The following is an 18,117-nucleotide window of genomic DNA, read 5'->3' on the forward strand; positions in this document are numbered from 1 at the left end:
AGTTCACCTGCCCCTTGCTTTCTACGAACATCTGTTTTCTACTGATTACTGCCGTATTTAAGACTGCCCCTTTTGTTAGTTCATTCTCAGATCCTAATTTGCTTTCACGCAACAGATGAGGACTTGCTTTCCATGTTTGTACTGGCTAGCTCTCGTGCTGCGTTTTTGTTTATTCCTAGCTCTCATGCTAATTGTTTTGTTTTCCCTTTTCGTGCCTTTGTGCCAAGTGTTAGTGTGTCTGTTTATTTCCCTAGCTCCCATGCCTGCGCCATTTGTTTGCCTTTTCTGCCAAGCACCAGTATTTTTGTTCTGACCTTACGCTGTGTTCTTGTCTGACGCATCCCTACATACTATGCCACGCAAGTCTCACAGAAATGTTGTTTTGATTTTTTTTTTCATGATGTGTTACCTGTATTACCATTGCAATATTGAACTTGTAATACAATAAATTATATTTAAAAAAAATGCAGGATTACAAGAATTAACTACAATTTTGCCAGGAAAACATTTCACATTATATGAAAAAAAATGTTAGGTTACAGCAATAGAATTATATATGAGCATCTTTTAATTAGAAGTTTTATTCTTTTTTAGAACAACATGCACTATCATTGCAATTTTAAAGTAGTAAAACAATAAACGGGAAAATAAAGGTGTAATATTACAAAAATAAAGTAGTATTTTGGGTGAAAATATTTACTAAAAAAAATGTTAATGTTACAATAGTAAACTTGTCATAATACATGGACAATTTCTTATAGAAATGTTGTTTTCATTATGGAAATAATTGTATTACCATTGTAAACATTAAGTGATAATTGAACAAGAACAAAAAGTTCAATAAATTGCCATTTTGGTGAAAAAATGTCAATCGTAATATAATATACGAGAACAAAAGAGAACATAAATAAATACATTTAAAAAAGGACAAACCACCAGAAACCAATTACAACCTAAAATGAACTGTAAATGTGGTCCACAGAAATGTGATTTTATTGGATATTTTTGCTTAGTGTTTTTATTTCTAATTAATAAAAATTTTTAGTCGTTACTCTTACTTTAAATAAAATATTTTTTTAATGGTTTACCTACCTCAACTATTTTCCATTAATTTATTTAATTTATGTTGGCATTTGTGGAATTCCATCCTTGAAGTTATCATACCTAAAAGCCTGCATTACAGAGCAGTACTGTTCCAATAAAGATAATTAACAACTAAATAAGATTCCATTCAAAAAATGTGTGAAAAAAAAAGGAGCAATTTTCAGCAAACCACCTACCAGACAATCCCCTGAGCTCCAGAACCAATGGGCTTTAAATTCTGGTAGCGTTTTAGAACTGTGAAGGTAGAGTCTCCCACTTCCACGCTGTAGAACTGGTTGTCCACTTTGCTTTTACTCATGTTGTAATGTTTGGCAATATATGACACATCCACTTGTTTTCCAAAACCCTGTGTGAAGTCGACAAAAGGAAAAGGTTACATTAGTAACATGAAAAATGGCTACTGTTCACATTTTAAATACACTTTCAAAATAATCAAAACAATCAAATAATTTTTCCAAATTGTGTTTACATGTTGAGTTTTCTAAACACTTGTCCCTTTTTACAAGAAAACGGGAAACATGATTTTTTTAAAATTAGAAAATAAATCAAAGTCTTTGGATTAATATTTTAGTCATATATTTGCAATGTGAAGACTGTATCTCCAAATGTTGTAAGATTTTTTTTTAATTAAAAACAACAATCTTGTAAAATATCTTGCAAAATTTGGAAATATACATTTTGCATATTTTTGAGTTTCTATGAAAAGAATGAAAATCAAAAGTTTTGAAACTTGATCCTAAAACAACAAATATTCCTTTAAATGTTTTGTTTTTTAAATAAAGATCAAAAAAAGGACATTTTTTGAAGATACATGTTTTTCATGTTGGTGCTATGCAATTAAAATAATGCATTTCAAATTGTTTAAATTTTTTTCCCTTTAATTTGAGAATCTAAAACTTACATTTATATATATTTTTTCTCAAAAAAACAACACTCACAAAATGTGGAGATACATCTTGACAATTGTATTAATATCCTGTAAAAGCATGTATATCCAAATAGTTTTAAATGTAATTTATTTCAAAAAACAATACAAATAAGTACATACTGTATTTTTTTTTAAACTAGAAGAAAACACTCACAAAATGTGAAGATGTATATTAATAATTGTGTTGATGCCTAGTAAAAGCATGTATATTTAGCTCCAAATGTTTCACTTCTTTAATTTGAAAAATGACACTTAGTTTTGTTTTAAATAAAAAGAAGCCACTCAAAAAATATGTGGATATATATTCATAATTATGTGGACGTCAAATTTTCCCCATTTTTGTATTATAAAAAGGACTATTTACCACGTTTTTCTAACACAAAAAAAACACTAACATAAAATGTGAATATTCATCTTCATATTTTTTTTTATATCCAGTAAGAACATTTATCTCCAGATTTTGTAATGTATATATCTTTTTTTTTAATTATTTAAAAGAAACCTCTTGCAAAATGTTGTTAATATCCAGAAAGATTTGTTTCATCATTGTTTTCCTGTTTACATCTTCATAACTGTGTTGATATCCAGTAAAAGCATATATCCCCACTATTTGCACAAGTCCTTTTTAACAAAAATAAACACAAAATGTGGCGATACATCTTCATAATCTCTTGATATCCAGTAAAAGCATGTAACTCCAGATTTTGAATAATCCGAAAACAACAAAAACAATTTCAAACGTTTCTCTCTTTTTCAAACACAAAAATACACAACCACATCCTCTTTGGTGTATGTCTACAGGGCCAATAAAAAACATGTATATCCAAATTGTGTGAGGTTTGTCTGTCTAAAAACTAAAAATGGATTTGTTTTTACAATAAAAGAGGAACACAACTAATCACAATAATGGGAGATTGTGTTTGTTTTATGGCAAAACAAATATCACTTTTTCAAAAAAAACTAACTTAAAAAAACAACAACTGACACATTTTGGAGATACAAACCAAACATTTGAATGTTATAAGGAGCGTACTGGTTCTCAAAGTTTTTTCAACAAGTTCCACCGTTGAAAACACTTGGCTGTCCAAGTACTACCATAATGACCAGCGTTAAAATACAGTAGCGTAGTTGGCCTAAGTAGTCATTAGAATCAAAGCGGATTGGTTATTTAACAAGTGTATTTAATATGTTTGGCCACTATAACATTGCACACAGTTTGAACTGTAACTGTAAAGTCAATACTTAATTGGCGTAAGGCTGGGCGATATATCGGATTTGTAAGATATATTTGTAAACAAGATATTGGGCTACGAATCTTTGGGTGTCCCGCGATTCGATTCAATATCGATTCTTGGGGTCGCGATTCGATTATAAATCGATTTTTTCAATTCAACGCGATTCTCGATTCAAAAACGATATTTTTCCGATTCAAAAGGATTCTGTATTCATTCAATACATAGGATTTCAGCAGGATCTACCCTAGTCCGCTGACATGCTAGCAAAGGAATATATATATATTTTTTAAAAAGCTTTTATAATTGTAAAGGACAATGTTTTATCAACTGATTGCAATAATGTAAATTTGTTTTAACTATTAAACAAACCAAAAATATGACTTATTTTATCTTTGTGAAAACATTGGACACAGTGTGTTGTCAAGCTTATGAGATGCGATGCAAGTGTAAGCCACTGTGACACTTTTTTTTAATTTTTATAAACGTCTAATGATAATGTCAATGAGGGATTTTTAATCACTGCTATGCTGAAATTATAACTAATATTGATACTGTTGTTGATAATATTCATTTTTATTTTCATTACTTTTGGTTTGTTCTGTTTCGTGTTTGTGTCTCCTCTCAATTGCTCTGTTTATTGCAGTTCTGAGTGTTGCTGGGTCAGGTTTGGTTTTGGAATTGGATTGCATTGTTATGGTATTGGTGTGTATTGGTTTGTTGGACTGATTAAATAAATAAATAAATGATAAATGGGTTGTACTTTTATAGCGCTTTTCTACCTTCAAGGTACTCAAAGCGCTTTGACACTACTTCCACATTTACCCATTCACACACACATTCACACACTGACGGAGGGAGCTGCCATGCAAGGCGCCAACCAGCACCCATCAGGAGCAAGGGTGAAGTGTCTTGCTCAGGACACAACGGACGTGACGAGGTTGGTACTAGGTGGGAATTGAACCAGGGACGCTCGGGTTGCGCACGGCCACTCTCCCCACTGTGCCACGCCGTCCCTGGATTAAAAATAAATAAATAAATAAAAATCACAAAAAAGAAAAAATCGATTTTTCAAAAAAATGAGAATCAATTCTGAATCGCACAAAGTGCGAATCGCGATTCGTATTCGAATCAATTTTTTCCCACACCCTTAAAAGATATGAATTAAGAAAATATTGTAATATTGTAATTTATTTCACGTTAAAATGACCAAACACCGCTTATTTGTTGTGTTCCTTGTTCTCCCCCGCACCCCCTTCATGGGCTGCTAAAACCCTCCCTTTCTTCCTTCCAAGACACACTTGCACAAATAAGAACATCCATGATTGGTTGGTTGTTTACTATGAGGAGTCACGATTGGTTAGGGACAGACCAAAGGAAAGGAAATCAATCAATCAATGTTTACTTATATAGCCCTAAATCACTAGTGTCTCAAAGGGCTCACAAAGTGCCTGCCTGCAAATGTATTTTTTTTTTTGTATGAGTTTAGCTGAGATAGGCGCCAGCGCCCCCCGTGACCCCGAAAGGGAATAAGCGGTAGAAAATGGATGGATGATACGTTTTGTATTATTTGCAAAGCTATGTTATTTATTTTACGTAGAAATAATAGGATTTTTATTTTATTTATGTTATGTGATTCTATGCTACTTAAACAGTTTCTTTTCTGTGCTGTTAATACCCATCTTGACTAAGTGGGTAATAAAAGTATGTTTTTAAATCTCTCTTAAAAATATACTTTTATTCTTTGGCTTTTAACACTGAGTGATATCCATCCTGCAATGTTCTGTTTGTGTTGTGTTGTTTGCTCGGTCCTCGTATTATCTTTTAACCTGCCCATTGTACAGCACTTTGGCTACCCCTGTGGTAAATTTTAAATGTGCTTTATAAATAAAGTTGATTTTATTTAATTATTAAGGTGGGGGCCGCAAAATAACGTCTAGCGGGCCGCAATTGGCCCAGGGGCCGCATGTCCGAGACCCCTGGTTTACAGTACAGTTGTCATTCACTTCATTTTCAGTGAATATCGCTGAAAAATTATTATCTTTATACGTATACTTTCACCAAAAAATATATTGAGATATTTATCATATTTATAAGAGTTTAAGTAAAAATATATCGAGATATACTTTTTCGTTTATATTGCCCAGCCCTAAATTGGCGTACCACTAGATGAAGCCCGCGTACCACAGTTTGAGAATCCCCGCTTTGGCCAAGCCACTCTCTACTCTAATCGACGCCGGGTGTCGATTAATAATGGTGGCACTTTGTAGTGTAACCTTTTACTATGACTGACACCACCGTCATGTGGCGTTTATACCACAACAGACACACACACCGCCTCTAGAGCAGACATGGCTTGCTGAAGTTTAGAAAGTACAGCTAATGACGACATTTTCTATGTGTAGCGCATCGAGCAAGGAAGCGGAACAGGAACTAAATGGGTACTGTACCTTTTTTTTACCTGTAAGGGACACACACCTGACAAAATGCTATCTTCACATCCAGGATTGGTTGGCTGCAGTTGTATAAGAAATGTCTGCTCATAAATACCTGCAAGACACAAAGGAGAGAACATCTCAGTGGTCTTCTTACTGTGTTAACAGTGTTCCCATTTTGTCTAGGTATTGGAGGTATTCCTGGAAAGAGATGAGTCATTTTGCTCCAGTGGCCCTCTTTATAATGTTCCAATTAAAGCAGGGGCACAGTTAAAGAGACATTTGGTCATTTATACATTGGCCTGGCTTGAAGGACCTTCGCCCCTACCGGGGATCTTTTGTTTATGGTGGATGAATAGGGTCTTGGAAAGAATACCTCATAATATTGTGAAAGCATGTGCTTAAGAAAACTCAAAATCCTATCTCAAAAAATTAGAATATTTCCTCAGACCAAGTAAAAAAAAAAGATTTATAACAGCAAAACAAAATCAAACATTTGAAAATGTCAATTAATGCACTCAGTACTTTGTTGGGAATCCTTTTGCACGGATTACTGCATCAATATGGCGTGGCATGAAGGCAATCGGCCTGTTGCATTGCTGAAGTTTTATGGATGCCCAGGATGCTTCAATAGCGGCCTTCAGCTCATTTGCATTATTGGGTCTGGTGTCTTTCAGCTTTTTCTTCACAATACCCCACAAATTCTCTATGGGGTTTAGGTCAGGAGAGTTGGCAGGCCAATGGAGGACAGTAATGTCATGGTCAGTACACCAGTTACTGCTAGTTTTGGCACTGTGAACAGGTGCCAGATCATGCTGGAAAATGAAATCATCATCTCCATAGAGCTTTACAAAAGATGGAAGCATGTACACAGCTGCATTGACTCTGGACTTGATGAAACACAGAGGACCAAAACCAGCAGCTGACATGGCTCCCCAAACCATTGCTGACTGAGGGAACTTCCGTTGTGTAGAGCGTGGGACCATGGGAATACGGCTATTGAAGCTGTGCCACAGGCCGATTGCCTCCATGCCACGCCGTATTGATGCAGTAATAAGTACTGAGTGCATGAATTGACATTTTCGAATGTTTGATTTTGTTTTGCTGTTCCAAATCTTCTTTTTTTTTACTTGGTCTTATGAAATATTCAAATTTTTTGAGATAGGATTTTTAAGTTTTCTTAAGCTGTATGCCATAATCAGCAATATTAAAATAATAAAAAGCTTGCAATATTTCAGTTGATGTGTAATGAATCCAGAATGTATGACATTTTAATTTTTTTAGTTGCATTACAGAAAATAAAGGACTTTATCTCAATATTCAAATTTTCTGAGACAGTCCTGTATATATATATATATTCATGTGTGTATATAAATACAGTCGTGGTCAAAAGTTTACATACACTTGTAAAGAACATAATGTCATGGCTGTCTTGTGTTTCCAATAATGTCTACAACTCTTATTATTTTATGATAGAATGATTGGAGCACATACTTGTTGGTCATAAAAAAAACGTTCATGAAGTTTGGTTCTTTTATGAATTTATTATGGGTCAACTGAAAATGTGACCATATCTACTGGGACAAAAGTATACATACAGCAATGTTAATATTTGGTGACATGTCGCTGTGCAAGTTTCACTGCAATAAGGCGCTTTTGGTAGCCATCCACCAGCTTCTGGTTGAATTTTTGACCACTCCTCTTGACAAAATTGGTGCAGTTCAGCTAAATGTATTGGTTTTCTGACATGGACTTGTTTTTTCAGCATTGTCCACACGTTTAAATCAGGACTTTGGGAAGGCCAATCTAAAACCTTTCCAGCCTGATTTAGCCATTCCTTTATCACCTTTGGGGTCATTGTCCTGTTGGAACACCCAAATGCGCCCAAGACCCAACCTCCGGGCTGATGACTTTAGGTTTTACTGAAGAATTTGGAGGTAATACTTCTTTTTCATTGTCCCATTTACTCTCTGTTAGGCAACCAGTTCCATTGGCAGCAAAACAGTCCCAGAGCATAATACGACTACCACCATGCTTGACGGTAGGGATGATGTTCCTGGGATTAAAGGCCTCACCTTTTCTCCTCCCAAACATATTGCTGGGTATTGTGGACAAACAGCTAAATTTTTGTTTCATCTGACCGCAGATCTTTCCTCCAGAAGGTCTTACCTTTGTTCTTGTGATGTCAGATTAAACAAAAATTGAGCTGTTCGGCCACAATATACCCAGCAATATGTTTGGAGGAGAAAAGGTGAGACCTTTAATCCCAGGAACACCATCCCTGCTGATCCTAAACACACGTCAAAAATGGTAAAGGAATGGCTAAATCAGGTTGGAATTAAGGTTTAGAATGGCCTTCCTAAAGTCCTGACTTAAACATGTGGTCAATGCTGAAGAAACAAGTCCATGTCAGAAAACCAAGAAATTTAGATGAACTGTACCACTTTTTTCAAAATGAGTGGTCAAACATTTAACCAAAAGCGCCTTATTGCAGTGAAACTTGCAAAGGGACATCTCACCAAATATTAACATTGCTGTATGTATACTTTTGACCCGGCAGATTTGGTCACATTTTAGTAGACTCACAATAAATCCGTAAAAGAACCAAACTTCATGAATGTTTTTTGTGACCAACAAGTATGTGCTCCAATCACTCTATCAGAAAAACATAAGAGTTGTAGAAATTATTGGAAACTTAAGACAGCCATAACATTATGTTATTTACAAGTGTATGTAAACTTTTGACAACGACTGTATATATAGTATATGTATATGTCTATATGTATATATGTATGTATGTGTATATATATGTAAGTTTATATGTGTATGTAAATAAATATATATTATACATGTAAATATAAATAAGCAATAAAGCATAACTAAATACAAATGTCAGTAAATCATTTGTTCACAAAACAGATCAATAAAACGAGAATTAAATTCAGGAAGTTATTGAATATAAATGATATATAAATAAATACCTGAAAAGGAACGTCATGAAATAGATAAATAAAAAGAAAAACGTGTTTTCTTTTTCAAAATTCATTAAATAATGTATGTAAATAAACCATAGGACACATACCTGAATAAAAAATGTCATGACATACATTGCTCATAAAATAGATACATACAATGAGAATTAAATTAAAACACATTTATTAAATACTCTATTCAACCAAATTATAAAGTATATACCTGAATAGAAAGTGTCATGAAATAAATTCTCCATGAAATGAAAAAATAAACCAACACATTTTTTTTTATATAAATAAACCATAAAATATATGAATTGATTAAAAGGCAACGACATAACAAATATATCATAAAGTCCATTCAAATGAATATATTATTTGGCGATAACATACATGAATGACTAAAAAAGTAATTGAATTAAAAAACGTATTACATTTTATTCACATATTTCACAGAAATTTGAATACATGTATTCACATTTACCTATGTTAATCAAATCAATAATACGTATTTCTTTGAATTGCCGCAGCGCATATAGTATGCGCCTGCCTTGAATTACTGCCGGGTCAAATTCGCTTCCCAAAATAATTAGCGCATACATAGTCAAACTCGTGACGTCACGAGTGACACTTCCCCTGTCATCACTTTCAAAAGGAAGGAGGGTGATTTCAATACCGGTAATTTGAAATCACATAAAGGGAAGAAGATTAAGAGCTATTCAGTAGGATATAAGGCCCAAGCTTACATCACACTCAATTTTTTCTTGCATACCTTTGGTAAGTGACAAAGTGAGAAGAGGTTTTAAAATAATTAGCGCATGCTTACTTTTACCGCATGGCTTTGGTAAGCGCAGGAGTGAGAAGAGGTTTTAAATTATTAGCACCCCGGCGGCAAATCAGGTAAATACGGTACTTCATATTTCTAGGTCTTTCCTCTACTGTTCTATTTGATTTTTAGCATTTATTTTTTTTTCTCAATATTTAAAGAGAATACATATTTTATTTCATCTATTTAATTATGCCACACAAACAAGTAGAGACGGTTGAGTCAGACGCGGTAGTTTCAAAGAACATGGATATTATGTGACCATGCACAGTACAAATAAGACAACTCGACATGCGTTAAGCTGTGCTGTGCATCTGTTAATCCTTGTATCTACTACAGCATGTGATATTAAACCTCAAACATGGCTGCCATTTTTTATCCTCTTGAAAAACCCATAAGAAAGCTGTCGCTGCATGTACAGCTATGACCAAATCATGTTTGTGTTTGGATGTGCTGCTGCTCAGGTTTTATCAAAGATGACATTCCGCGCTGTACCAGCAAGTAGCAATATATCACTCTGAGTGCAATATGACTCAGTGCCAGCGGCTTGAGAGCTTGAATAAGCAGAAGAAAAAAAAGTAGCTTAGTGGTTTTCCCTTCTTCTCTGTTCCAGTCAAGGAAGGACGGGGGTGGAGATGGCAAGGGGGATTTGTCCACAGAGATATTGACTTGCATTAAACTGAAAACAAGGGTGTGGTTTTCACATCAGACTCCATCTTTTCACCCACGAAGAAGCAAACTAGTAAACATTATCCTGAATGGGAATCAATGCAAGGATGATCCCATTGGTCTGTTCATAAGGGACATATGGATGTCATCTTTGTCATACACACCAATTATAGACGTCCGACCTTGTGGCGCGGGGTTGTTTGGATTTCTTTTGGTTTGTGAGTTATCAAAGGCTCCTCATTCCTTTTATGGGACAGACTAAAATATTCTGCAATTTATCATTGCCTGTCTGTCTAGAATCCCTGACATTTGATCAAATGTCCTTCAAAGAGTTCCGCTAAGTACAAGCTTTGGTTTCCAAAGCAAAAATGTGCAACTTTCTGATGGTTTTTTTTCCGCAAATGGATCTTTGAGACTTTTTTGTGCATCCTGTCATAATTTAAGACTCAACCCTATTGAGTGATTTTTGGGGGTTTGTGTTCAGGACTGCTGAAATAAAATTTTTGCACTTGCAGATTTTGGTAAGGTTTGTATTCGCAAGTTAATTAGAGATGGGTACCTTTCACATTTGACTTGATACTGTATCACTTCACGGTACATTACATTTGTTTAATGGTCATCCATCCATCCATCCATCTTCAACCGCTTATCCGGAATCGGGTCGCGGGGACAACAGCTCCAGCAGAGACCCCCAGACTTCCCTCTCCAGAGCAACATTAGCAACTTCCTCCTGGGGGATCCCGAGGCGTTCCCAGGCTAGAGAGGAGATGTAATCCCCCCATCTGGTCCTTGGCCTGTCGCGGGGTCTCCTCCCAGTGGGACGTGCAACGAGGACCTCCCCAAGGAGACGCTCGTGAAGCATCTGCACGAGATGCCCGAACCACCTAAGCTGGCTCCTTTCCAAGCGAAAGAGCAGCGGCTCTACGCCGAGTCTCTCTCAGGTGACTGAACCTCTCACCCTATCTCTAAGGGAGATGCCAGCCACCCTTCTGAGAAAACTCATTTTGGCCGCTTGCATCCACGATCTTACTTTTTCATTAATGACTCACATTTCATGACCACCGGTGAGAGTAGGAATGTAGATAGCTCGGTAGACCGAGAGCTCTGCCTTCTGGCTCAGCTCTCGTTTCGTCACAACAGTGCGACAGAGAGACTGCAATACTGCCCCTGCTGCTCCGATTCTCCGGCTGATTTCCTTCTCCATCTTTCCCTCACTCGTGAACAAGACCCTGAGATACTTAAACTCCTCCACCTGGGACAGAGTCTTGTTCTCTACCTGGACTGTACAAACAATTGGTTTCCTGCTGAGAACCATGGCCTCAGATTTGGAGTTGCTGTTTAAGGGTATTAGTTGTTATATCTTGTTTCTTACACTTTTGTGTCTCATTTGCAAGTATTCCATAGTAGACTTTGCATGCAGTTGCAATTCTAAGACATTAGATGGCAGTTGTGTGTAACCATTGTATGATGCCTTAGTCAGGAAGTAGTCGTTGGCATTAAGTTTAATGTGTCAGTCTTTTCTTCTGTTGAAAAGTGTTAAAATAAGTATTGTATTTCTTGTAATTCTGGACCCTTTGAGACTGTGTGACATGGGGTGGCCCTTTCGTGACTTCTGGATCTGCCTCCCGGGAGCCTTTTGGCTATGGAGACCAGCTGCTGGGTCTCTGCCACACCACAGTCCGTTTGGAGAGATTAGAAGAGATGCAGATAAAGAGATAGGGCTGCGGAGCTGGCGCTGAGTGCCGGCACGGACGAGCTTCACAGTGTCTTGGCTGAATTAGCTGGTATCGGACGTATCCTCGCTCATCCTTGCGGACTGGACACTGTCCGAGAGTTAGGGGGTGGCTGAGGGTGGAGTCGGCTCTCTTGGTTGCTTTATTGGGTCTGCTCCTGTCTCTGGCCATGATCCCCCAACCCCAGCAGACGATGGCGTGGAACACCACAGAGGCCACCACAGTGTATATGTTTTTTTGTTGTTGTTGTTAATTTACTTTTGTGGCTGTGTGTAGAGGTGGCTGGTTGCATCAGCTTTGCTCTTTTAATGTCTTTAATGTCCTTTGTGTTCTTTGATGTTTTCCTCTTACACACATGGTTATGTGTGCTATGGCTTTGAGGGTTGTTTTTCTAGGCCTCAGTCTTGACCCCCTCTCCAGGGGCCCAGGCTTAGACTGAATATTGATTTTACGTGGAATCTGTACCCTATGGACGCTACTTGTCCGTCATGTTATGGCCCTCAAATTGTAAGAAAACGTGAAGAGTGATAATAAACATTATAATTTGAATCGAAAACGTACTTTTTTTTTTTAGTTTTGTGCATTTTGTATATTAGGTCAGAACAGATATACATGATAACTCAGGACTTTCTTATGACTATGATTTTCAGCCACCAAATTGTGTATGATTTTCGTTTGTATCTTAAAAAGTTCCCTTAGTCAAATCAATAAGCCAATTTCTAACTGTTTTATGCAGGATTAGAAAGGCCTGATTTACTAGGATCTAAATACCTTGCGTTAAATAGTGTGTGCTATCTAGTGGGCGTGTTTCGTGCGATCTACTAAGACTGCGTGTGCAATTGAAAAGTGGTGCAGGCCACCTTATTTAAACGAGGATTTTGTGTGTAGTATACGGGGCATCACCACGGAAACACTCTCATTCATTGTACCGCAATGTTTATAAGCTCCTATCTGTGACATTTTGCTATGTTTACAATCAAGCAAGGGACATCTACCACTTTTTATGGGCATTTTTGAAGCAGTCATGCTGTGCATCTGTATTGACACAATTTTTTGGGCTTTTTTCTTTTTACCGCTGTGGGTGCATGGGAGGGAGGCTACTTACTGTGCTCAAGATGCAAAATAATGCCTCCAGAAATTGTTTTCATATTGTCATGTCTTGTTTAGTTTGGCTACATTCTGTTTAGTTTTTGCACTCTGTCAGTTCCTGTTTTTTCACTCCCTGTTTTGTCACCATGACTACCAATCAGTTCACCTGTCCTTACGACTCACACACCTGACTCATTTGAACTCACACACCTGTTTTCAATCACCACATGACTATTTAAACCTGTTTTTTCAGTTGGTCGTCCTGGTGTCATTGTTGTTGTTCTTTTCATGCTCTGTCCATGCAAGTTTTTCATGCCAAAGTCCATGCTGCTCTTTTCAAGCCACAGTAAGTGTTGTTTTTTTTATGTTCATAGTTTACATTAAAGTTTTAGTTTTGTTTCCTTAGCCAAGTGGTGCCTCCGCTGAGAGTGCTTTTTGTTTGTACCTTTTTTAGTTAAAATTAAATCATGTTTATACCTGTCCGTCTGCCTTCCTGGGAGAACGACCCCGCAGCAAGCTGCGACCCCCCCATTTATTTTATTTTATTTAGCCTTTATTTAACCAGGTAAAATCCCATTGAGACCTGGCCAAGAGGGCAGCAGCAAGGTTTTTTTGATTGATTGATTGATACTTTTATTAGTAGATTGCACAGTACAGTACATATTCCGTATAATTGACCAGTAAATGGTAACACCCGAATACGTTTTTCAACTTATTTAAGTTGGGGTCCGTTACAATAAAAACAGTAAACAACACATAAAACATCACATTTACATCATTAAAACTTGCTCATATGACAGATGTGCATACAGACAAGGTAGACTGCAATCCTTTCACTGAAGCTTTAAACTCATTCAGTGTAACAAGGGTTTGAAGTTGAATATTTGATTGTAGGTTATTCCAAGCCTTCGGTGCTGAAAACCCAAATGCTTTCTTGCCCAGTTCAGTTCTTACTTTGGGGATGACAAATTGAAGAACATTCATTGAATGCAGATTGTGACTTCCTTGTTTTTTTGACAAATATAGGATATAAGATAATATACATTCTATGTGAAAAAACAAAATCATCAGAAAAAATATTAAATGATACCAAAACTTTTCGATTTAATTCGATCTATTCAGGCTCTCTAGAGATCCAGCAGCTATGAAATTATAATAGAATGTTGCTGAAAAGACAGTGTCTAATAAGTTTTTATTTCTGACCATCAAAATAAGTTAAAACGTACACAAAGGATGGAGGATTCTCCGTCCATCGTGTGTCTTTGCGGCGCTAGCACTCCTCTCTCCCAGCCTTCCTTTTCAAACGTGCTAAATAAAACGCAAAGCAGAGCTCCTAAAGCGGTCTGTATAATACTGTATAATAAATGTGCATTTTCTCCTCTGAGCCGAGCAGTGTGAGTTTTTTGACGATCAGCATAACTTCTCCATATTAATGAAGACGGGGGCAAAATGGATTGCACGCCTTTTTTCTGCTCACCGTAAACAGGCAATCCACTTTGCACACGTTTAATAGATCAGCTCTGCTTGTGCTATCAAGTGTGCACGCGTTTTATTCCACGCAAACCCTTACTAATTCAGCCTCAAGATATAATCGTGCAGTGTCAGCCTGACTATTTGTTGTTACATTCCAAATTTCTGTTATCATACCCAGTTATTTGTTTGTTTGTAACCCTGTGTAAGTGCCCATCAATAATTACTGCACCATGGTCTTTTAAAAAGGGCATCGACAGCTGCAGTTAATGGAGAACTGCTTTACTTTGGATAGCCAGTTTCTGACTCAGCACTGTGCACATAGAAGCATGAAACGCAGACATGTCACTCCTGCAACACTGAATCCGAGGCCTAATTAGCATGCGACAGCACGGTGATCAAAAAAACAATGGGGGGTTGGGGGTGTTATTGTTCACCGCCGCATCCTTTTGTGGCTTGAGTCATCATAAATGCGTCGTTGTCTCCCTTCCGTTGTCAACAATTTTGTCCTTCCTGCCTGCCTTTTGTCTCCCTTCGCTGCCGGCATTCCCCCGTCGCCCTGGCTCACGGCCTCACACCCCTTTCGCACTTCTCTCAAAGCTCCATTGTAAGTGCTTGGTTCAGCAGCCAGCTCTCCCGCAGTACGCCGCCTTGCAGAGACAAAAAAAAAATAAAGGGGCGGGGAAGATTCCGAATGCAAGCCTCAAAACAAAACAGCACTGACTCCTTCTTGACAGCTTATTGATTTGAAATGCATTTTCTCTCACACTGTGTCGACCGCCTGTATGCATGTGATGTCCCTCCTAAACAGAAACAGCTTACGCCACAGTTTGGGGATAAAGCAGATTGCAGAAACATGTAGGGAAGGCGCTTCAGGTGCTGAGTCTTGTAAACCTTCCACTTGGTACATCAATTGATCACTAGTAGAACTTCACCGCTACCATACTTACTTGGAAATAGCAGTAATCAGTACCGTCATGATTTCGTGGGCTTTTTTTTTTCTGATTGTCGAGGCCTATAATACCAGAATTTTTCGCTGCTTTTTCAAAAAGTCACGGCAAAATTTACAATGTTTTGAGGCTTATTTTTAGGGTGATTTTGTGAATTTGTTATCAATGTTTTTGATGTGTTTCTTGTAGGGTTGTAAGGTATACCGGTATAAGTATAGTACCGCTATACTAAGAATCATATTCGGTACTATACCGCCTCTGAAAAGTAACGGTCCGCCAAAATGTAAACAAACGCTATTATTGGATCTATAACTAACATCCAATGTAATGATACCAAGTACAGGAACGTATCTAGTCGATACTACTATGATTGCATGATAAAAATAATAATAATAATAATAGATTTTATTTGTAAAAAGCACTTTACATTGAGCAAACAACCTCAAAGTGCTATAGTGTATTAGAAAATAATAATAATAATAATAATAATAAAAATATAATAAAAATAAAATATAAAAACTAGAACAGCTACAACTACAAACGTAGTATGCATATATCTATAAAAAGGATTTTTTAATTTTTTTTTAAAGAAGGGTTGTTAAGCCTTTTTTAAAAGCATCCACAGTCTGAGGTGCCCTCAGGTGGTCAGGGAAAGCGTTGCACAGACTGGGAGCAGAGGAGCAGAAAGACCGGTCTCCCATAGTTCGTAGCTTTTTCCTTGGAGGTTGGACTGTTTGGAGCAGAGGTGTCGTGTGGAGGATTTGGGGGTGAGTAATATTTTGAGGTTCGAGGGGGTTTGCATTTCCATGGAGGCACTGGTGAGTTAGTAGGGAGACTTTGTATTCAATCCTGAATGGAACACCGCTTATCACGTCAATATTTTTTGGAATCTCAACATCTTCTTTTGTTTTTTGTTTTTATTTATATTTTGTTTATAAACTCAGGAAATACGTCCCTAGACACATGAGGACTTTAAATATGACCAATGTCTGATCCCGTAACTACTTGGTAACGGATTGATACCCAAATTTGTGGTATCGTCCAAAACTAATGTAAAGTATCAACAACAGAAGAATAAATTACATTAATTGCTACATTTTAACAGTAGTGTAGATGGAACATGTTAAAAGAGAAAGTAAGCAGATATTGACAGTAAATGAACAAGTAAATTAATACCGTAATTCATTTCTACCACTTGTCCTTAATAATTTTGACAAAATAATAGAATGGAAAATGACACAATATGTTACATCAGCAGCTAAATTAGGAGCCTTTCTTTGCTTACTTACTAATAAAAGACAAGTTGTCTTGTATGTTCACAATTTTATTTAAGGACTAACTTGCAATAAAAAACATATGTTTAATGTACCGCAAGATTTTTTGTAAAAATAAAGCCAATAATGCGATTTTTTTGTGGTCCCCTTTATTTGGAAAAGTACGAAAAAGTATGGAAATAATTTGGGTAACAGTACTAAAATATTGGTATCGGGACCACACTAGTTCCTGGTAACCATAACCACAATAAAATTCAACCAAATTTGTAAAACAAATACTGTATTTAAGTCTTACTCGTTTTATACCACACAGACTTAAAAATAGACTTTAGATGCCAGTAAAAGCATATAGTCAGGGGTCGTGGTCAAATTACTGTACTGTTCCATGATTTACAGCTACGGTATTTTCCGGACTTTAGAGCGCACTGCACCCACTAAATTTTAGAAGAAAATACATATTTTCCATAAATCAGCCGCACCGGATTATAAACCGCAGATAAGTATGTTGTGAAATTAGTTATTTACACACAAACATTTTGTAAATGTTTAATTACAAACCCTAATTGTTTCCAAATGGTGCCTCTCTGAGCTGCTACCTTACCGTGGTAGAGGAGTTTGCGTGTCCCAATGATCCTAGGAGCTATGTTGTCTGGGGGCTTTCATGCCCCCTGGTAGGGTCTTCCAAGACAAACAGGTCCTAGGTGAGTGATCAGACAAAGAGCAGCTCATAGACTTCTATGGAATTACAACAAAATGAACTCAGATTTCCCTCGCCCGGACGCGGGTCACCGGTGCCCCGCTCTGGAGCCAGGCCCGGAGTTGGGGCACGATGGCGAGCGCCTGGTGGCCGGGCCTGTCCCCTTGGGGCCTGGCCGGGCACAGCCCGAAGAGGCAACGTGGGTCATCCCTCCAATGGGCTCACCACTCATAGGAGGGGCCATAGAGGTCGGGTGCATTGTGAGCTGGGCGGCAGCCGAAGGCAGGGCACTTGGCGGTCCGATCCTCGGCTACAGAAGCTAGCTCTTGGGACGTGGAACGTCACCTCACTGGGGGGGAAGGAGCCTGAGCTAGTCCGCGAGGTAGAGAAGTTCCGGCTGGATATAGTCGGACTCACCTCGACGCACAGCAAGGGCTCTGGAACCAGTTCTCTCGAGAGGGACTGGACCCTCTTCCACTCTGGCGTTGCCGGCAGTGAGAGGCGACGGGCTGGGGTGGCAATTCTTGTTGCCCCCTGGCTCAAAGCCTGCACGTTTGAGTTCAACCCAGTGGATGAGAGGGTAGCTTCCCTTCGCCTTCGGATGGGGGGACGGGTCCTGACTGTTGTTTGTGCTTACGCCCCAAACAGCAGTTCAGAATACCCACCCTTTTTGGGCACACTCGAGGGAGTACTGGAAAGTGCTCCCCCAGGTGATTCCCTTGTCCTACTGGGGGACTT

At 37.8% G+C, this 18,117-nt stretch overlaps 1 protein-coding gene across 7 annotated transcripts in view; it reads right to left on the reverse strand.

The window, feature by feature from the left end:
• Positions 1–18,117, reverse strand: part of mapk10 (mitogen-activated protein kinase 10) — an 89,013-nt gene that overhangs the window by 44,850 nt on the left and 26,046 nt on the right. For 4 of the 7 annotated variants that reach the window (XM_061876547.1, XM_061876551.1, XM_061876553.1 and 1 more), the window contains exons 2-3: positions 5,743–5,814; positions 1,281–1,450 (exon numbers count right to left, since the gene is read on the reverse strand). In XM_061876547.1, the coding sequence (XP_061732531.1) occupies positions 1,281–1,450; positions 5,743–5,814 (242 nt within the window). Of the gene's footprint in view, positions 1–1,280; positions 1,451–5,714; positions 5,815–18,117 lie in introns of all 7 variants that reach the window. The other 3 variants (XM_061876550.1, XM_061876549.1, XM_061876548.1) reach the window with 3 other exon arrangements.

The sequence above is a fragment of the Nerophis ophidion genome, linkage group LG17 (assembly GCF_033978795.1).
Source record: "Nerophis ophidion isolate RoL-2023_Sa linkage group LG17, RoL_Noph_v1.0, whole genome shotgun sequence".
Taxonomy (NCBI): Eukaryota; Metazoa; Chordata; class Actinopteri; order Syngnathiformes; family Syngnathidae; genus Nerophis; species Nerophis ophidion.